This window comes from Papilio machaon, chromosome 16, assembly GCF_912999745.1.
Source record: "Papilio machaon chromosome 16, ilPapMach1.1, whole genome shotgun sequence".
Taxonomy (NCBI): domain Eukaryota; kingdom Metazoa; phylum Arthropoda; class Insecta; order Lepidoptera; family Papilionidae; genus Papilio; species Papilio machaon.
The window spans coordinates 7,300,030-7,320,640 of record NC_060001.1 but is presented as its reverse complement, the minus strand read 5'-3'; the positions used below and the strand labels follow the sequence as shown (position 1 = coordinate 7,320,640).

The 20,611-nt window shown below is 35.7% G+C and overlaps 5 protein-coding genes across 5 annotated transcripts; 2 read left to right on the top strand and 3 right to left on the bottom strand.

Annotated features, from left to right (window-relative positions):
• Positions 1–115: 115 nt before the first annotated feature.
• On the top strand, positions 116–1,722 carry LOC106716694 (probable protein BRICK1-B). The gene is made up of 3 exons (XM_014510260.2): positions 116–384; positions 488–570; positions 698–1,722. The coding sequence occupies exons 1-3, from the start codon at positions 264–266 to the stop codon at positions 722–724; spliced, it is 231 nt and encodes a 76-aa protein (XP_014365746.1). The 5' UTR covers positions 116–263; the 3' UTR covers positions 725–1,722.
• A 390-nt stretch (positions 1,723–2,112) lies between these two features.
• LOC106716645 (3-ketoacyl-CoA thiolase, mitochondrial-like) lies at positions 2,113–5,350 on the bottom strand. The gene is made up of 9 exons (XM_014510199.2): positions 5,269–5,350; positions 4,744–4,826; positions 4,161–4,327; positions 3,950–4,081; positions 3,553–3,817; positions 3,261–3,433; positions 2,771–2,971; positions 2,482–2,636; positions 2,113–2,202 (listed from the first exon to the last, which is right to left on the bottom strand). Exons 2-9 carry the CDS (start codon positions 4,760–4,762, stop codon positions 2,121–2,123), a joined length of 1,194 nt encoding a protein of 397 aa, XP_014365685.2. The 5' UTR covers positions 4,763–4,826; positions 5,269–5,350; the 3' UTR covers positions 2,113–2,120.
• A 74-nt stretch (positions 5,351–5,424) lies between these two features.
• Positions 5,425–10,378, bottom strand: LOC106716779 (3-ketoacyl-CoA thiolase, mitochondrial-like). The gene is made up of 8 exons (XM_045681413.1): positions 10,294–10,378; positions 7,638–7,804; positions 7,181–7,315; positions 6,827–7,091; positions 6,521–6,696; positions 6,024–6,224; positions 5,742–5,896; positions 5,425–5,525 (listed from the first exon to the last, which is right to left on the bottom strand). The coding sequence occupies exons 1-8, from the start codon at positions 10,313–10,315 to the stop codon at positions 5,444–5,446; spliced, it is 1,203 nt and encodes a 400-aa protein (XP_045537369.1). The 5' UTR covers positions 10,316–10,378; the 3' UTR covers positions 5,425–5,443.
• Positions 10,379–11,892: 1,514 nt separating this feature from the next.
• Positions 11,893–18,046, bottom strand: LOC106716780 (3-ketoacyl-CoA thiolase, mitochondrial-like). The gene is made up of 8 exons (XM_045681415.1): positions 17,867–18,046; positions 16,256–16,422; positions 15,095–15,226; positions 14,466–14,730; positions 14,043–14,218; positions 13,529–13,723; positions 12,394–12,548; positions 11,893–11,989 (listed from the first exon to the last, which is right to left on the bottom strand). The coding sequence occupies exons 1-8, from the start codon at positions 17,883–17,885 to the stop codon at positions 11,908–11,910; spliced, it is 1,191 nt and encodes a 396-aa protein (XP_045537371.1). The 5' UTR covers positions 17,886–18,046; the 3' UTR covers positions 11,893–11,907.
• A 314-nt stretch (positions 18,047–18,360) lies between these two features.
• LOC106716537 (acyl-CoA-binding domain-containing protein 6) lies at positions 18,361–20,221 on the top strand. Its single transcript, XM_014510061.2, has 2 exons — positions 18,361–19,074; positions 19,385–20,221. The coding sequence occupies exons 1-2, from the start codon at positions 18,442–18,444 to the stop codon at positions 20,171–20,173; spliced, it is 1,422 nt and encodes a 473-aa protein (XP_014365547.2). The 5' UTR covers positions 18,361–18,441; the 3' UTR covers positions 20,174–20,221.
• Positions 20,222–20,611: the final 390 nt, after the last annotated feature.

Below are 20,611 nucleotides of genomic sequence, written 5' to 3'. Positions count from 1 at the left end.
TGAAAAATTAGGAAAAAACGCAAAGGTTTCATTAAAAATTTCTAGACCCATGAAAATGCAACGTTTTTCAGAGTTTACTTACTATATTCTTTGGTTGCATGCATGATACATGAATTCATTAATGACATTGACATCTAACATCAACATTTTTATTGTGTGATAAAAAATCACTATTTTATTGATTTAAAACTGTATATGCTATCAATTATTGTGAGGCTATATAAATACCTTATTAATATCACAGTTAGGATACAACCGATACAATGTCCACCCCACCTCGAGAGACCATACAAAAACAAATTCAGCAAGACTGGGCGAACAGGGAATATATCGAAGTTATCACAGGAAGTATTAAAAAGATTACAGATTTCCTTAATTCCTTCGGTAAGTAAACGTATTATTTTTATATTGTCTGTTTTTCGTTATTCAAACCTATCAACTAATGCAAACTATTATTATCTCTAATTTATGAAATTCCTCATTGCAGACATGTCTTGTCGGTCACGGCTTGCGACGTTAAATGAAAAATTGACTTCACTAGAAAGAAAAATAGACTACTTGGAAGCTTGTGTAAGTATCGTTTAACAAATAATCCTTCCACCATATATAAGACAGAAAATTATTCCGTTACATTCAATAAGTTTTCAGTTAACATGTTAAAAAAGATAGATTTTTTATGAAATGTTCTAATTTTCAGGTAACTAAAGGAGAAACTTTAACTTAAATGAGTTATATCAAAAATGGAAATTAGCATTTAATTATTGTTTAACATATAAGTACTGAATGATTACAATAAGATATATTACTTATAACTAAATGTCATAAATTGATTTTTTAATTAACATTTATGCCAATATTTCCAATAATGTTTAGAATTTTAAAAGGGTTAATTATGATATAGTTTGTTTAAACCAGGGATTCCCCTAGTGGCTGATGTCAACCCCAAGGGGTCGATATTGATTTTCTAGGGGTTGAAATAAACGAAAACTGATTTTGGGGGTTGACAAGGTCTAAAAATTGACCCATATTAATAACAGTCTGCTAACTTAAAGCATTGCTAATTCTCGCTCTGTCTTCTTCTATTCACTTAAGTCAGAATGTTAAATAACACTGTAGCAGCTGTTTTAAGTTAGCGGACCATTATGAATAAGAGGGTTGATCTTAAAAGTAGGTAATTTGGCCTTGGAGGTCTGAGGTAACAGTTCATTTTCGAAAAGGGGTCACTCATCCAAAATAGTTTGGGGATCCAAGGTTTAAACAATCACAATCAATGCTACAGCAATTTAAATGTTAACTTGATTAAGTTGAATTACTGGCACTGAATGTGTTAATTATCTGATTGTATTCATTTCTTGATATACTGTTAATTTAATAATAATTTGTAAATATTTACTTTATTCCAATAGTAATATTTTAGAATTTAAATGTTTCAATAAATTTCAATGAAAAGTAATTGATACCTTTATGTTATCCTTAACTAATATAGAAAACAGCTAAAACCCTCACATACATTTGTCTGGTATCCATACTGACTAGTTTCGATCCTATTGAAAGCTCTTCATCAGGGTGAGTGGGACTGGTATTATTTCGCGGATGCGGCCCGTCGCTCACTGTTATGTTATCCATTTAGCTTATGAACTGACTATGGCTGGTTTAAGAGACAAGGTGACTGTTAGAGATGACAGCCAAAATATACATAGCTAAAAGCATGGATGCTTCTAAGAAGTTGATACAAATTGGCTATTAGTGCTGATGGTTAGTGACCAGAGTTTGACATGGCTTAGATATGAAAATTTTGAGTTGAGAATTATTGACCTAAACAAAATTGTCAGAACTTGTATCTTTATTTAAAAGTTAGTGTGTTAAATTTTAAATGTTTAAGATGAACATTGCATTTCATAAAAATTTTGGGTTAATAAAAAATAATGAAAAACTAATAATTTATTCGTTTCTAAAGAAGACATCGTCGAAACCAACAATTATTAATATTATTAAAATGTAATTTAACTTGTTAAGTTATTAATTATAAATAAAGACAGTAATTTACTGAAAATATACTTTTGTTTAAACTTAATTTCCAAGCAAATTAACAAAATTAATTTTCAAATTAATAAAATAGATTAAACTGCTTCCAACATAAGAGCAATTCCTTGTCCACCACCGCAGCTGGAGGCAGCCACTGCTGTCTTACAATTCCCTTTCCTGAAATTATTTAATATTTTTAATACGACAAACAAACCCTTACCGTTTTGGTACTGGCAAAAAAACAAAATGTGTGTTTCGAAAGGGAAAGGCCGAAATCTCCTTTGAACTTTATACCTTATAGGATGAATTAATCCGATATGCCATATTATATAGTATATATTAGACACATAGATATTAATACCGGGCTCCATTTTCCATATTCAAAATGTCCGGTTATTTTTACCATACTACCAATTTTCATTAATTAAAAAAACAATTAGACTCATACGCATTTACCGTATCTGGTGCACCAAGTGTGTGGCCATCCTGGCGCCGGTAGCAGCAACAGGATGTCCCAGCGCCAAAGCCCCGCCGCTCACATTGACCCTACTCGGGTCTATTTTCAATTCTTTGATTGTAGCTAATGCGTGTATCGCTGTGGTCTCATTTATCTGGTAAGATATAACGAAAAGATAACGCATTTTTAATGGTATGGTAATTTTATAGTCTGTGAAAATTTTTGTATTATCTGTTCTAAGCGCGGGAAATACAAAGGTTGTTATATATAAACGTAACACTTAGGTACCTCAAATATTTCAACTTCGTGTATCTTCTTATTTGTGACGGCAAGTAACTTCTGAATGGCAGGAATGGCGCCTAAACATGCTTGAGCAGGATCCACGCCAACGCACGCCCAACCTGTTATCCTCGCTAATGGTGTCAGTTGATGATGGCTTACGGATTCTTGATCGGATAATACCAATGCTGCAGCACCATCAGCAGGTACCTTAAACAATTTTCTGTTAAAATTAAAAAAAAATCTGTCTGTCTCATTCTGTTTTTCGAAGTTAGTAGGTTTTGGTAGCTTAATTATTTGGTCAAAAATATAGCGCAAATTGCCGATATTCATTTATACAGATTCGAGGGACTAATAGATAGAGTAATATGTTTACTGCAAGCATAAAAATACACTATTTTTTGTATTTTGCAAGTAGCATATTTTTTTTTAATTTTAAAGGCATTGGATATCGATGTCCTGTAGCCTGTCTTGAAATTACTGCAAGTAGCAAACCTACCGCAGAGTTGCCAGTTGTAACTATAAATCCGTCGTCTACAATTGGCGGCAGAACTAACAAGTCTTGCGCGGTTAACTCAATTCGAGGTATTTGATCCGTGTTTATTACGATTTCTTTTTTCGTCTTTACATTTATCGGTGTGATTTCATCTTTAAACCCTTTTGATTCATGAGCTGAAATAAAAAAAAGTTTCGGATAAAGTTATCAACTTACGGAATAAAGTAATAATTGCTGTAATAGTTAACAAAGTCAAATAAATCTTACATCTGTTTTATTGTATATGCATACTAACCAAATTTCCACTTTAAATGGCTCTGCAATGCGTACTGATCCACTTCGTCTCTTGATAATTTATATTTCTTTGTTACTACCTCAGCTATGTGCTCCATACTTAGACCACAGTAGCTGTCGATTATTTGTTTCTTAATATGATCTTCCATTTGATATTTGACGCCGAGCGTGGTCCCAAACCTTACATTGCGGACCAACATTGGCAGAGATGACATAAGTTCAGTGCCACCCACCAAACTTATCTTGGATGAACCTGTTAAAATATCCTGAAAGACATGGAACTTTATTTAAATATTTGTCTACAATCTGCCTAAACTTCGAAAAGAGTCACGTTTCTTATGAGATGTTTTCGTCGGTGGATCGTAATAATGAAGTGAAATACAAGAGTATCAACTTACTATACTACCAGTGATAATTGACTGTAATCCCGAACCACAAGCCTTGCTGACTCCTAACGCTGGTCTGTCTAATGAAACTCCCGAATAAGTTCCACAGTACCTGGGAGTCTTTCCGCCATCGCATTGACTAAGCTATGACCAAAATAATTTTAAACACTTATAATAGAAACAAGGAGTCTTAGCAGTAATATTAAATTTAACAAAAACTTACAAAGTTAACATTCCCGACTACTGTATTATCAATTGTCTCCGCTTTTAAATTGGCAGAATGTATTGCATCTTTTGCCGCTTCAGCGAAAATATGTGAGGCTGGTAAATCTCTGTAAGGTCCTCCATAACTACAAAAAGGCGTTCTCTTTGCTCCAACAATAAATACACCTGGAATTTAAAATTATAACTCTTCTAAAAATTTATCTTGATGTTTTCATCTTATAGTTAAAAAAACAATACAATGTGAAAATTATAACCATGGCAACACTGATGTTTTCATTTAAAATAAATATTTCGATGTTCACATTTGTAATTTAAAGACAGGCAAAAGAACACCTTTATCCAATGCCTTAATAAATTAAAAAAAAAACATTTAAAATAAACAATCGATGAGAAGATGAAAAGGTTAAAAAGTTTTCTTTGAACTAAATTTAACTCACATTTCTCTTAACCGTTAACCGAATGTGATTCAAGGATGGAATATTAAAATACATATTAAAATAGTAATTAGAAATAATGTTAAATAAATGGAACCAAACGTGTTAGGTTATTTTAATTTACAAATATTTTTAATTGTCTCTTACCTCTGCAGCTTAACGCCATCAGACCTTGATTGCAATCAAAACCCGTCCACGGAGCAGAATGCTTATTTGTTTTATGTTGTCAACTAAACAGATAGTGATAACTTATCACAACTACGTTTTGATAAAACGTTATTTTTATGTAAATTTTATATTTATTTTAGTGACAATCTTAAGATACTTTACCTTGATATTTTAAAAATGGAATCTGACATCTTTTTTGGGAACATAAACTGACACACAAAGTGAAAAATAAACGAATTTGGATTTTATTTTCAAATTTTGATAGCACTTAATTATAAATCGTTGTTAACTTAAATAAAAAAGCTGTTTCCCGCGACTCCGTCCGCGCGGGGAAAAATTCTAAGTAGCCTATGTGTTCTTCCAGACTATGTTCTACATTTGTGCCAATTTTTATCAAGATCCTTTCAGCCGTTCCGGAGATACCTTCAAAAAAACATTCATCCATCCATCTAAACTTTCGGATTTATAATATTAGTAAGATAGACTTGCTGTTATAGTACCTACCTTCATATTTCAAGTCGCTAAATCGTCGCTGAATCCTGACTTCGACTCTAATCAAAAAATAAAATCATAGAAAATAATTTTATTAAAAGCCATCAAAAATAATTTACATTGAATAAAAAGTTTACAAAAGTAAACTAAACTTTAAAACATTTATTAATTAAACTGTAAATTTTATTTAAACAGTCTCCAGAAGAAGTGCGATGCCTTGACCACCTCCAATGCACGCTGAACCTATTGCCGTTTTTAGACCTCGGCGTCTGGAAATAAAAGAGATTGCAACTTTTTAGAACAACCGTGAAATTGACACCATATTGTTGTTTCTATTTTTAAAACATAAAGAAAGGGGCAATATGATTTAATACAATATATATATATATATATATATATATATATATATGTTTGCCTATGCCCAGCAGTGGGCGTAACGAGGCTGAATGGATGGATATATATGTTTTAAAAGTGATAATATTAACCTGAGTTCATGCGTCAGATGCGCGGTAATTCTGGCACCCGAAGCCCCCACGGGATGTCCCAGGGCGATGGCACCACCGTTCACGTTCAGACGACTCGGATCGAGCCCCAAACTCCTCGCACACGCTAGTGTCTGAGGCGAGAACGCTTCGTTTATCTAGAAATTATTGTAAAATGACTATTTGTAAAACTAATAATCGATATTTTATTGAGAAAGGTACACAATTATGTTTTTGCAACAAGTGTAAAAGTCATCAACCTGATTACTATCTTAACAACCTTACCTCTATAAGATCAATATTGTCAAGTTTCATGTCGGTAACTTTGAGCAGGTTCTGTATGGCGGGCACGGGCCCGATACCCATGATGCTGGGGTCTACTCCCACGTAGGACCAAGCCGCGAGCCGTGCAATGGGCGACAGCTGGTGCTTGCTCACTGCTGCTTCACTTGCCAGCAGCAACGCACCAGCGCCGTCGTTGACACCCTAACATAATATTATGCAAGATAAAAACAGTGTATTATCATCTCCCTGACCTATCCTATTCACTTGGGGTCGAACCCCACACACGTGGTTTTCTGAACCTAAGCCCAAATTTTGAAGAACACAACAAAATGTTTTTGTTATTAAATTAGGTATATCTTTGACAGTCATCGTAATATGATGACGAAGAATAATGCAGAGAGTAATTAGGAAGAAGTTAATTTTGGGCAATGAAGTGGTTAATATGTACAGGCGAGTAAAAGACGATATATTTAGCTCCACATAGAACTGCTAGTTACCGATGAATTGCTAGCAGTTAGCACGCCACCTTTCCTGAACAGCACTGGCAGCTTGGCAAGGCCTTCCGCCGTAGTCTCCGGGCGAGGGTGCTCGTCTCTATCCACCACCACCTCCTGTCTCTTAACCCTCACGGTCACCGGTGTTAACTCCGCCTTAAACACGCCACTGTCGTGTGCTGATAATGTAATCATAGTAAAAATAACTAGATAATTCCCATGTGAATAGACAAACTAGACAATAATGGAGGAAAATTAAAAATAAGGAAAACGTCTAACGATATAGGTATCGAAGAGAAAAAAACTGACCTTTCTTCCACCTTTGCTGTGAAAGCAAAGCAAATTCATCAACTTCTTCTCTTTTCAACTTGAACTTCTCCGCTAAGTTCTCTGCTGTTTCCGCCATGTTGAAGTTGCAGTAAGTATCTACAGAACCCTTGCCAAGCACGTCCTCAAACTCTATGGAGGAACCAAGTGGCACTCCGAAACGAGTGTTCCTCACTACGTAGGGAACCAGCGACATGCTCTCGGTTCCACCGGCGAGGGAGACTTGGGCTGCCCCTGTAAGAATGTCCTGAAAAACGTTTAAAAATTAAGCATTTTTTAATTTAGTCTAGTGTCTAAGTTTCGATTTGCAAATATGGCATTTTTTTAACTAAATACCTGCGCACTGTTGATGACGGCCTGGAAACCCGATCCGCACAGTCTGTTAACGGCCAGCGCCGGTCGCGTCTCCGGCACCCCTGACTTCAAGGCAGCGTGGCGCGCTGTCAACCCACCGTCCGCTGAACCGCTTATCTGCCCAATTACATTCACACAGAAATTAATAGTTCCATCTAATTTTTTTATAAGAGAAGGTGGCAAACGAGCAGCGGGAACACCAAGGTGTTCATCGAAGCCTATGGAAATCTGCAATACCTGAGGAATCGCAGATGCGTTGCCGACCTTTGAGATGATGATACGCTTGCTTCTAGAAGCACTGTCTAAAATACACCTACGTACTCCATCCTTAAAGGCCAACCACGCATCTGCGGTTACTGTGATGTAAATCATTTAATATTAGAAAACCAGATGCTCGTTTAAAAATATTAAAAAAAAAATAAGCGACGTCATACTTTACCCCGTACACCTGTCCTACATTAACAGTGTCGACCAAAGCTGGCGAGATGCCACTTGCTTTGAACACATCCTGCGCTGCTGCAGCGAGGAGGTCGGCTTGATGGACGTCTTTCAGCGCACCCCCGAACTTTCCGAAGGGAGTTCGCTTCGCCGCGACTATGAATATGCCTGAGTAATGGTTAATGTCAGTTAATTTATTAAATAATCATGTAAAAGTACTCCATCGATCTTCGAAAGTTATCTTGAACTGTAAATTAAGATAGTCTGTATTCTAAGATGCTTTTAAGTTCTTGATAAAGTTAGTCGAACATCGCCAGCTTTAAGATAGGGGGAGCCACCGAGTCACAGCGGTAACTAATTCTGTCTGACATAAAATTTTAATTTTCTTTTGTTTTTACATTTCCATCCAAACATTTGAATTTATAATATTATATAAGTAAGATGTATAAAAACAACGAATATTATTTACCTACAACGCTGAAATGAATATAATCAATTCTATCTTGAAATCTAAACTTAGTACATGCAGTAGCAGTAGTAATTATCGCACGCAAATGCATAAAATACAGAATTTATTAGCGGTCATGACTGCGTGACGTCACTGGTCAGTGAACTCACTTATGTGAAACTTTTTTTGTATTCTTGAAAAAATTAACAAATTAAGTGAAACACTAATGATCAAAATATAAAGCTTTTTCTTCCAAATATATAGTTGATATTTATTAAGCTTAGTCATAGTGAATAGTCACAAAACTTGTTTTACTTAATCCGATTTTATTCAAGACTTAAAATCTATATATATAAAAGAAAGTCATGTTAGTTACACTATTTATAACTCAAGAACGGCTGAATCGATTTGACTGAAAATTGGTGGGCAAGTAGCTTAGAACCAGGAAACGGACATAGGATAATTTTTACCTCGTTTTCTATTTTTTATTCCGCGCGGACGGAGTCACGGGTAAAAGTCTAGATCTATAAAAGAAAGTCGTGTTAGTTACACTATTTATAACTCAAGATCGGTCGAACTGATTTAGCTGAAAATTGATGGGGAGGTAGCTTAGAACTAGAAGACGGACATAGGAACTTTTTTATCTTGTGTGCATTTTTTTTATTCCGCGCGGACGGAGTCGCGGGTAAAAGATAGTATGTTATAAATATTGTAAAATATATTTAATTTACTAATTTCACATACCCATAGCTGGGCATTAACTCGTTAATCCGTTAATCGTTAATTAACGAAGTTAACATTTTGCTTAACGGATTAACTTTTAAGTTAACTTCAAAAAGTGTTAACGCTTTTGTTAACTTCCGTTAAACTCAACTTCCGTTAATAAAAGTCCGTTAATCGTTAAATTAGAAACTTGGAGACGTGCTGTCATTTTGTTTAAATTACGCGCCACGCCACGCTCGCAAGTTCAGCTATGTTGGGCGACTGTCCGCGACCCGAATGGTGAACGAACGAGTTGATAATTGATATATGTGAAGTTCGCGTGCAACTATGATGCATCAGAGCGTCCGGGAAAAACGTGACCAACAGGACAAAATCAAAAGAAGGTTCGAAATAGTATATTTCATAACGAGTCTATAAAAGCACGAGTATGTAATAGCCCACATTCCGAACGCTCTTCGTCCCTGCAATACGCCACTTTTAGAGCAACTGTATTAAAAACACTTTTTTACTCGTGATGAATTAGGTTAGTTTCAATTTATTTCATCTCATTAAATTTCATTTTCATTTCATACCAATAAAAAAAATCTACCGAAGACTTCGCTGTTTGGGCATAGTTCCCTTTGCCTACCTACCTTTGGTGAAGAAAACAAAAAAAATCTCAGTTTGTATTCTTTAACGGTTGGCGCCATTTTCCAAACATTTTAATTAGTTGAGTTTATTGGAACGAAATTCCTTATCGCGCGTTGTGAAAGGGGGGCTAGACGGAAAAAAATCTTACGAAAAGTTGTCACGACACTTTTTGCTATAGTAACCATGGCAACGACGTGACAATATATAACAAAAATTCGTAGAAATAAAATGAACTTCTTGTGAAGACTTAAGTATTTTACTCATAGAATAAACATTGGTTCCTTCACTAATTAATCGAAAGAAACTTCGGTCCATCAGGGTGTCCCTTGACACCTCGCAAGTTTTTTGTGTTTTTATTATTATATTAAATTGCTTCATTTTTTCGGAACTGTATTAAAAATAGTTGTTTAGTACTTAGGCGGAACTGTCATTACAACTTGTGCCTACTGTCAACCCTCACCTTCGGCTGCGAATCGAGTGGGTAGACATTTGTCGGAATTCTTTGCAATGACAGGCTTTCCGCACTCGTAATGAAATATACTACTTGCATTGCATTGCATTCATACTTGTCTCTTATACTAATGTTTTATAGAATTAAGATTAATTTTTATATTAATAAAAATTAATTTTAATAATTAAAATAATCAAATAAATATTATAAATAAGTGTCGCCACCATAAGTGTGAAAGTAGTATGTATAATTTTGGTATGGTTAACTGTTAACGATTAACTTTAACTTGCGTTAAATTTGCGAGAATTTAACGCTTTAACGATTAACGAAGTTAAATTTTTAATTAACGAATTAACGATTAACGAAGTTAACTTTTCGATTAACTGTGCCCACCTGTGCACATACCTTTATTAATAGCCACAGCCATTACTTTATAGATAAAATACAAACAAATTAATAAAAGTTAACACACGTCAGGTGAGACGTTAGTGTTAACACGGAATGATAATTTATTGGATATTTTGTTATCTGTATTTACTCGAGTGGACTTATTTTTGCAATACTGTTGTTTTGTAAAGTCAAATTATCATATAAAAGTAATATATTAAACAAAGACTATTTAACGCTTGAGTTTTTATACATGTTAAATTAAGATTTTTTGTTTTTTGGTAAAAATAGAAATGAAGGGAAGGGGAGTATGTTTGGCGCTGGAGCGGACGCATAGGAAGCGGATATGTCCTCTTTCTGTGCGTCCCTTTCTCTATTGTTTAAAGGTAGGCTGCAATTGCAGATGTCAATGGTATGTCGTTTGCCACCTTATAAAGTAAAAAACTATTTTTTTAAATAGCTGTTAACTCTACTTTAATACGTTGTTAGTTCAATCGATGTAATTTCTTTAATTTATAAACATGCCTAAAATTTGTGTAAAAACTATATTATACATTGAAAAATTGATAATCGATAAGCTTGTAATCTATTTATCAGCAAATATTTTTACTTATCAAGTTTGGTATTACGTGTATTTATGGATAGGAATGAATATGTTTGTATATTATATAATATCTGTCGCCCGCGACTCCGTCCGTGCGGAATTAAAAAAAAAATTAATAAGTAGCCTATGTGTTCTTCCCGACTATGTTCTATATCTGTGACAAATTTCATCAAGATCCGTTGAGCAGTTCAGGAGATACCTTCAAACAAACATCCATCCATCCAAACATTCGCATTTATAATATTAGTAAGATTATTTTATGTATTTGTTTCAAAGTTGAATGACTATTGTGTTCCATGTTTCAACATCAACCCTTCAATTCGTTATAATTCATCTTAAAATCTTTGTATATGTACTAGCTTTTACCCGCGACTACGTCCGCGCGGAATAAAAAAAATACATACAAGATAAAGAAGTTCCTATGTCCGACACAAAGTTCTAAGCTACCTCCCCATCAATTTTCAGCTAAATCAGTTCGACCGATCTTGAGTTATAAATAGTGTAACTAACACGACTTTCTTTTATATATATAAAGATGTATGTATGTATGTAAGAGGATATTAGTAACTCATAACACTTTGAAATAAAAGACAATTTAAATAATGTATATTAATATATTTTCATTTATAATATTGTAACAATTGATAAAAAATACATCCTCAAAAAATTTAATGTGCAATAAATGCACCAATTTTTATACATTAAATATTTTTTATAAAACTTTACAATATAAATTTTATATACATTATTTATACTCTTTATATATAATATATTTAGCTTAACATATTATATACAAAAATGTTAATCTATCAAAATTTTGGAAAAATACATTTTATATAAAAATCTAGTGATAAAAATTACATACATAACCAACACAAAACATTAATAAAAAAAACATTTATATATTTTTATAAAAACTATTGTAATTTTTTTTTATAAAAATCAAACCATCAGCATTTAATTTATAGAAATGTTTAAGGAATTTACATATATTTGTATTGAATTATAAATTTATAATTTATACTAAATCAAACAGTTTCAATCATGAGCGCGATGCCCTGACCACCTCCGATGCACGCGGACCCAATACCTCGCTTTAGACCACGTCGTCTGCATACAATAAAAAAAAACATTTCATATCTTCTTAAATATGTTCATAATAATATATCTCAATTCTAGAAATTATAATTTAATAGATTAGATTTATTTACTAGCTGTAGCCCGCGACTTTGTACGCGCGGAATTAAAAACAGTAATTGCAAATTTCTATTTTTAAAATTTAGTTCATTTATGGGGGTTTAAACCTAAATAAAATCAATATAATTTTTTGAGGGGTCGTTACCCAAAATACAATATTAATTACACATAATCCCAAATAAGCCATTATAATAAGATCATCTGAAATTTATGACAGAAGAATTAGCGCCCAAAAGCAAGTTAATCTGATATTAAACAAACTTGGACCCCCAAAGTAGATCTGGAACCCCCAAAAGCAATAAATTTAGTATATTAACCTGAGCTCGTGCACGAGATGTGCGGTGATGCGGGAGCCTGATGCGCCCAGGGGGTGTCCGAGCGCAGTCGCACCGCCGTTCACGTTCAGCTTCTCCAGGTCCAGCTTCAGGGCTTTAGCACACGATAGCGTCTGTGCTACGAATGCCTCGTTGATCTGGTTAAATTTATTGTATAGATAAACTAGCTGTCGCCCGCGACTCCGTCCGCGCGCAGTTAAAAAAACTAAATGGGGGGGGGGGGTTATGAAAAATAGACTCGGAAAATAACCTACTGAATATGCTCACAAAATTTCATGAGAATCGGTCTAGCCGTTTCGGAGGAGTACGGGAACGAAAACTGACACGAGAATTTTATATATTAGATATACAGCGGAAGATATGGCGAGGTACTCGTAATGTATGGAGGCTGTTGTTCTTGGGGAGGTTCTTCGGTGAACTAGATTAGCTGAAGTGAATGTATAACAGTGGTAGACGCCATCAACAAATTGGCAGACTCGCCCTGTGAAATACCACGACCACACAGAAGACAAGCGTCAAGTGGAAGAAATTCCACATACAGTCTGATGATTGTGGTGCCGGAGGTCTAATCTTAGTTCTCTTTCCACTAAGATAAACTTCCATATAAGAAAGGGGAAGGGGAAGTGGATTTATCGGAGTAGGTGATGCATAGAGATGAGAAATTCTCATTTTGTGCGTCCCTTCTTCCGTTGATTAAAGGTAGGCAAGTCTATGGGTTGCTTCGCTATTTCGGCGAATTCAGGTGGCCGTTCGCTTGTTTGCTAACTTATGATATATAGAAATATCCCACTCAATCTCAAAATACAATGTGTAAACTTTTCAAAAGTCGTATTAAACTTGGTCTAACTAGACTTGTTACTTAATGCTAGCATGTCCTGGATTACAGTTTGGTTCATATTATCTGTCTGTTGATAATAAATGATTTTTTTTTAAATAAAATAAATATGTAAACGGCAAATGTTTTGTACATAAGAAATGTCTTTGTTACATCAACTTCTTAATGGTTTCTTTTTTTTTTTTTGGAAAAAGTCCATAAGATCGATGTTAAATCCAATAGTTTGGCACGTCAGTAATAAGAGTGCTCGTTTGCCAGGCGTGCCAACTATAGCGTACTTACCTCAACCAGGTCGATATCATTGAGGGTCATGTTGGTGACCTTAAGCAGGTTCTGTATGGCTGGCACGGGCCCGATGCCCATGATGCTGGGGTCTACTCCCACGTAGGACCAGCCCACCAGACGAGCGAGTGGCTTCAGGTTCTTGGCGGCTGCCTCACTCGCCAGCACTAGGGCTCCAGCACCATCACTTATACCCTAAGTGGAACATGGAGATGTCATCATTTTTTTGAGATCCCATTCATTTTTTTAATGAAACAGATGCTGTTTAAAAGGATGTTGTTTCTGAAGTCATCAGGAATTGTAAGTGTGTAAATAAATTTTATTAGATTTTCGTAATATACATATTTTTAACAAAATATGTTGTTAAGTTCTTCAATCTTCAATTGAACAAGTCTTAAGAGTTGATAAAAATATTTTCGTGATTTTTCAGCTATATCGCAAAGAAATTTTGTTTTTGAACAAGAAGCTATTTCAATTTTATTCAAATAATCAAAGTAAACGTCATAAAATTTACCGAAGCAGTTCCAGCAGTGACTAGACCTTCTTTCTTGAAGACGGGTGGTAACTTATTGAGGCCTTCGAGCGTGGTCTGCGGCCGAGGGTGCTCGTCCACTTCCACGCGCACCTCCTTCCTCTTCACCGTCAGAGTCAGAGGCTCGATCTCCGCCTTGAACACGCCTGCGTCGTTCGCTGGAAGGGAATGTATGTTGTCCTGTCTCATATACATCAAAAGAACCAAGTTTTTTTAAATAAATGGCATGTTTCCTTTTCATTTTAATGCTAAGATATCCTTATAACGATCCTATGGAAATATCAAATGAGAGGTGACAATTTTGGTTCAGAAGGATAAGAAATACATAAGACTGTGTGATGGAAGGTTTGGGTCACGGGTACTCTCATGAATAGAGCAGAAAAAAGCTTTTAAAGAGAGTCTTACCAGTCTTCCACCGTTGTTGAGAACGTAACGCGAACTCATCTACCTCAGCCCTGGTGATTCCGAACTGTGCGCCGAGCTTCTCAGCAGTCATGCCCATTGGGAGACCGCAGTAGCTGTCTGTCAGACCCGCCCATAGCGTGTCCTCGAATGCGTAAGATGTGCCCAATGCTGTACCAAATCTAACACCTCGCACCGCGAACGGAGCTTGCGACATGTTTTCTACACCACCAGCTAACGATATGTTAGCTGAACCAGTCAGAATATCCTGTGGAATAGTACTTGATAGTGAACAGAATAACTACGATGTTTAAGATCCTCTAAGTTCAATCATTTTTCTTAATGATGGAAAAAGGACGTCAAATCAAAGATTATTACGGCCTTCTGGTATCAGTCTTTTTCTTCTGTTTATGACTAACTCAACTGTCAGAAGAAAATTCAATAGTAAAAGTGTTTTGTGTCACATTTCAATGAGTAAATCGACCCATCCAACGAAGACTTACATCTCTCAAGTAACAGATGTCGAATGAGTTGAAATATCCAGTGACTTCTCGAAAGTCGAAATCAATGGAAGACCAAACGTTAAATATCATGGGATTATGACTTCAACATCGCTCCTGTTATAAACAAACCTGTGCGCTGTTAACAATAGACTGGAAGCCGGAGCCGCAGAGTCTGTTTATGCCGAGCACTGGCCGTTCCTGTGGGATGCCCGCCTTCAGCGAGGAGTGACGCGGCGTGAAGATACCGTCCACTTGCGACGCCTACCGACAACGACATGGGTGACATAAATATTTTCAAATATCTTGGCAGCCTAAGGTATCAGTGACACGCGCATCCCGCTACACATTAAATTGTGTTCTGCACAACGATAAGTGCGAAGTTAAAAGCTGTCAAGATAAGTTATATTTTATTAAAAGAATTTCCATTCGAAACAACCGAATAAAAACGTAGGATACCCATTTGTAATTGTTTTGCTAATGCAGCTAAATGCTAAGTTTCGTCACAATCGCTGTAGTGGTAAGACGGGAAGTATTTTTTTATTCTCTTAGTAGTAGTTAGTCTGATAGTTAAATGGTAAGGTGAAGATAAATTTTATGTTAATGATTTAAAATACAATAGAAAAAGATGACATCGCGAAAATATTCTCTTGATTTTAATTTTAACTACAAATGTTTTTTTTTATGCCATAAAGTGTATGTTTATGTTTTATTCAATGCTTCGTTTATTTTAACAAACAATATTTAACTCATGCAATTATATAACTTTCAATGATGTAATAATTTTGTTTGAATACAATAGTTATAACTTTATTCTATCTATCCATTTTCTATGTTTTACGGCGTGCTCAAATGTTAATGTTTGGATGGATGGATGTTAATTTGAAGGTATCACCAGAACGGCTCAACGGATCTGAATGAAATTTGACATGGATATAGAATAAAATCTGGAAGAACGCATAGGCTAGTAATTAAGTTTTTTTTAATTCCGCGCAAACAGAGTCATGAGCGATAGCTAGTTTATTTTATAAAATGATAAACACCGCGGACCGCGACGCGTTAATATGTGCAAGCAAGGATGACTAAGAATATACTACTGCGAAATAAAAGATATCTGTGACGTCAACCATTGGGTTATTGTTGTTATGTTTAAGAAGACCTAAACTAACATAGGATAAGAGTTACAACAAAGGGTTATATCTGTTAAACGATCCCATAACAAATGAAGCATTTTTCGTGAATCCATTTTTCGTGGTTCCATGTAAGAAGTGCCGACGACCTCATGTGACTTACCGACATAACCTGTCCGATGACAACAGTGTCGACCTGGTCGGGGGCAACGCCGGCCTCACGAAGCACCGCCGTGGTGGCCGCCGTCTGCAGCTCCGTGGCAGAGGTGTTGCGGAACACGCCACCGAATGTGCCGAACGCAGTGCGCTTGGCACCCACGATAAATATACCTAATGACAAAAAAAAACCGTGAAATCAAAGAAGAATTCTTTCCCTTTCTTTCTAAAAAACTGATACACAACTGTACACGTCTGACTATAGGTAAATACGGAATTACTTCCACTTCACGCCTGTTCTGTGGTCGTAGTAATGGACTGGTTAATCGGGCCGTTTGTGCAGCAGCTAATGCTGCTGCAGACTGTACCCCCGCATGTTGGTTTACGGAATATCACGTTACGATGGTACAGGAGTCAAAGAATAAAAGTAAGTCTCATCTAACTGCCACATTCAGTCATATTATATTTATTTAAACAGTCGCTTAGTGTACCTATATTTCTTATTCATGAAGTTAAAGTTAGGGATGTTAGACTAGACCACTTGGGGTCGATATCGACATTTAATATAAATAAATTAAAGCATTGCTAATTCTCACTCTGTCTTCTTCTATTGACCTAAGTCAGAATGAATAATAATAATTGACCTTAAAAGTAGGTAATTTGGCCAAGGGGGTCTGTGGTAACGGTTCATTTTGGAAAAGGGGGTCACTTGTCCAAAACAGTTTGGGGATCCCTGATTTAGATGGATGGATGGATGGATGGATATTTGTTTCAAGGTATCACTTGATCTTGATGGAATTTGGTATAGATTTAGAACCTAGTCCGGAAAAACACATAGGCTACTTATTATGGTTATTTTAATTCCGCGCGGACGGAGTCGCGAACGACAGCTGGTAGGATTATAAAATTGTTCTTTAATTTTTGACACTCAGTATATTGGTCCAAAGATAAAACAAAAATAGTTATGGTGCAGAGTCTGCAATAAGACTCAAAGTCCAATTGGCAAATTTCAGGTAAGAAAATAAAATGCGTAAACAAGAATTTCCTTGTTGCTTAAACAATTACCTGTTTCCAATGTAGTAAGAAATAAAATTAACAAACTTATTACGCTTAACCTTAATTTTCTACGAATTACTGTACGAATAAGCAACCGTACCGCGATTCGGTTTTTGAACATACTGTAAGTTTTTACTATAGTGAAATTAAATTTGGGAGACAATACCTATTTTTCGTAGGTACTAATTTACAAAAAGGCAACTTGACGAACAAGATGAAGAGCATTATTTAGCCTAAATTAATTATTTTGCGTATTCCTATCCTATCTAACTCTTCATTCAAAATGCATGTACTTAAAATTAAGCAAACAAAATTATAACTTAGTATTATAGTAGGTAAATGTAAGTTGATTTTATAATAATAACATTAAAATATTTTACATGTTACGAAATAATGCTCATGAAACACCTAAATTCTTAATTAATAACAAAATTGAAAAATTAACAAAAACAAAAATAGGAATGCTTTACTAAAACTGGAGTTTGACCCCAAGTGATAAGGTCGAAGGAGAAATTTTATCAAGTATTATGAAAAGATATCATTCAAACAAAAAAAATCAAACCTTTAACAGCTACAGACATTGTGTTTTTAATAAAATTCACAATTAAAAAACTTTATAAATTATCAAAACACTTTAAAACGTTGCTGAGCCAAAGCAACATTAACTACGTGCACATAGATTATAAAGTGACACAAAACTAAAACTGAATTTCAAAATTTCACAATACGTAATATATGATGTGTGGTGTGGCGTGAAGTAACTAAAACATTAATCGCTGCTCCTATCGCTCGCTGCTAACCTATTGATAAAAAATTTAAGGAAACAAAAGTGAACCTTAATAAACATCGTATAAAACTTTAAATAAAGGCGTGTTTACTACTTTATCAACGAAATATGATTTTAGTATTTAACAAAAAAAATGATGTGGTATTATATATAAAGTTGTGAAAAGTAACATTTAGTGCAACAAATGTTTATAATCAAATACTAAAAGCATTTTAACGCTAGGAAACCTATTGTTTTAAAAACGTTTTTATTCTTTTATTCTGTGGAATCTGAGCTCGAACTGTCAAAACGAACGTGACTGTTGTCTTATCTATTTTCTACAAATTACTTCTGTAAAATATGCTTATGCAATGAGCGATGGTCGCCCTGTAGGTGGTCAACTGAAGAAATTTGTATTTCGTGGGAAATCCGCAAGTAACGGTGATACACGAGGTGAATATTTAGAAATTGTAATTCCGGAGTTGTTGTCGGCAGGCTACTCGTTTTACACGTGGCCATCAGCACCGCTTTTAGCTTGGTATTTGTGGACGCAGCGTCGACATTTACGGGGCTTAAGAGTCTTAGAACTTGGTTGCGGCACAGGATTACCAGGTATATTGGCGGCTAAGTGTGGCGCCCATGTTACCTTGACCGATAGTGTTGCTCTTCCCCGATCACTGCTACACCTATCAGATTGTTGTGAAGCTAACGGACTGGTACCGGGCCGCGACGTTCATTTACTAGGTCTCGCTTGGGGACTATTTCTTGCAGAAGTCCATACTTTGCGACCTGTTGACTTGCTTTTAGCTTCAGATTGTTTTTACGAGCCATCACAGTTCGAGGAAGTTCTTTCTACTGTTGCTTATCTACTAGACGGAACTGACGGACGATTTTTGTGTGCTTACCAGGAACGGAGCGCCGATTGGTCCATAGAAGCTCTGCTAAAGAAGTGGGGATTGAAAGGTTCACTATTGGATTTGGATTCATTGAGTGAAAGCTCAGGGGTAGACTACAGAGCCTTGATAGGCGACAGGTCCTTGCATTTACTTGAAATAATTTCTGTTTAGGGCATGGCCAGTACCGCAAGAGCAGCTCGCCTGTACGTAGGCAATCTTCCCTGGACAGTTAGTCATCGTCAACTAAGAGAATACTTCGCTCAGTTTGGTCCAGTGCAAAGTGCTAGAGTAGTGTTTGATAGATCTACTGGAATAAGCAAAGGTTATGGTTTTATAGAGTTTTCTAATACATCAGCTGTTGCCAATGCAACCAATAAGCAACTTCACATTATAGAAGGCTATAATTTAACAGTTCAAGCTCAAAACAGTTAATTTGAAAGTCATGGCGGAGGCACTACCAGAATATCCTGACTCTGATTTCTCCGATGAAGATTTATCACCACTTGATATATCTTTTAACAAAGCTACAGACCATGTCAGAAAGATAACCTCAAAGCTAAACAATGGACAGCTCTTAGAGTTGTATGGTTTATTTAAGCAAAGTACTGAAGGCAACTGTAACACTCCAAAGCCAGGCTGGTTAGATGGGAGGGGACGTAAGAAGTGGGAGGCTTGGAAAGCTTTACAAGATATGCCAAGTGAAGAGGCAAAAGAGAAATATGTTGCTTTAGTTGAGAAATATGACCCCGAATGGGGTGATGGAAATGTTGACAAGAAAGGTGATAAAGAAGCATGGGTGGCAGTTTCATCACTCCGTTACAGTCCAGAACCAGAGCTGGTGCACAATGAACTATCCATCTTGGAGGCTGCTAGAGAAGATTTAGGAGATAGAGTTCAAGAACTCTTAACTAAATATCCGGAGCTTAAAACTGAAAAAGATGAAGATGGTTTATCAGCATTGCACTGGGCGGCAGACAGAGATGCAGTTTCCGCTCTGACTGCTGCTATTGAAGGTGGTTGTGATATTAATGACATGGATGACAGCGGCCAGACAGCCTTGCATTACGCTGCTTCTTGTGGTCACATTAGTTCAACAAAACTGCTAATAAAGTACGGAGCTGCTATGCTCAAAGATGAAGAAGGCAATACACCGCTAGATTTGGCTGCTGATGATGAGATAAGGAACATTCTGGAAGCTGCACAGTAGTTTAGTTATGTGAGCATTTAACTCAATTAGAATTGTATATTTAATTTACATATTGTAATACATAAAATAAAATTAAACTATAAAAATATTTCTTATTTTTCACTATTCATTTATTAACTTATTATTTATATAATACATTTTATAAAACAAATTAACAAAATATATTATATAAAAAATAGTATACCACCGGCTGCGGAATCCCATTACTCAAACAACCAGTGGTGAGGGCTACAGAGACAGGAACCTCCTAACTATGCGTGCGGTTTCTAAAATAACTGCCTTTTGTATCAGGCCCTTAATCCAACTGTTTAGCGAGAGCTTCTTAAGATGTTGGTCGAAGCTCTTCGCTAAACTTTTCTTTTCTTATTATTATTGATGTATTAGAACTAGATGAGGAATGAAATATACTCAGAATTAAGAGAAATATTTCAGAGTTAC

Excerpts from the sequence above, each read along its gene's own strand:
- LOC106716645 (XM_014510199.2), bottom strand. Across the intron at positions 2,637-2,770 it reads ACGAAGTTGAAATATTTGAG|ATAAATGAGACCACAGCGAT; the intron begins GTACCTAAGTGT and ends ATATCTTACCAG. Across the intron at positions 2,203-2,481 it reads CACTTGGTGCACCAGATACG|GAAAGGGAATTGTAAGACAG; the intron begins GTAAATGCGTAT and ends AAATAATTTCAG.
- LOC106716780 (XM_045681415.1), bottom strand. Across the intron at positions 15,227-16,255 it reads TCATCGGACAGGTTATGTCG|GCGTCGCAAGTGGACGGTAT; the intron begins GTAAGTCACATG and ends CGTTGTCGGTAG. Across the intron at positions 11,990-12,393 it reads CATCTCGTGCACGAGCTCAG|ACGACGTGGTCTAAAGCGAG; the intron begins GTTAATATACTA and ends TATTGTATGCAG.
- LOC106716779 (XM_045681413.1), bottom strand. The coding sequence starts at position 10,315 with ATGGCTGTGGCTATTAATAAAG. Across the intron at positions 6,225-6,520 it reads TAACTGCTAGCAATTCATCG|GGTGTCAACGACGGCGCTGG; the intron begins GTAACTAGCAGT and ends ATATTATGTTAG. Across the intron at positions 5,897-6,023 it reads ACAATATTGATCTTATAGAG|ATAAACGAAGCGTTCTCGCC; the intron begins GTAAGGTTGTTA and ends AATAATTTCTAG.
- LOC106716537 (XM_014510061.2), top strand. The coding sequence starts at position 18,442 with ATGAGCGATGGTCGCCCTGTAGGTGGTCAACTGAAGAAATTTGTATTT. Across the intron at positions 19,075-19,384 it reads CATTGAGTGAAAGCTCAGGG|CTCAAAACAGTTAATTTGAA; the intron begins GTAGACTACAGA and ends TAACAGTTCAAG.
- LOC106716694 (XM_014510260.2), top strand. The coding sequence starts at position 264 with ATGTCCACCCCACCTCGAGAGACCATACAAAAACAAATTCAGCAAGAC. Across the intron at positions 385-487 it reads AGATTTCCTTAATTCCTTCG|ACATGTCTTGTCGGTCACGG; the intron begins GTAAGTAAACGT and ends TCCTCATTGCAG. Across the intron at positions 571-697 it reads TAGACTACTTGGAAGCTTGT|GTAACTAAAGGAGAAACTTT; the intron begins GTAAGTATCGTT and ends TCTAATTTTCAG.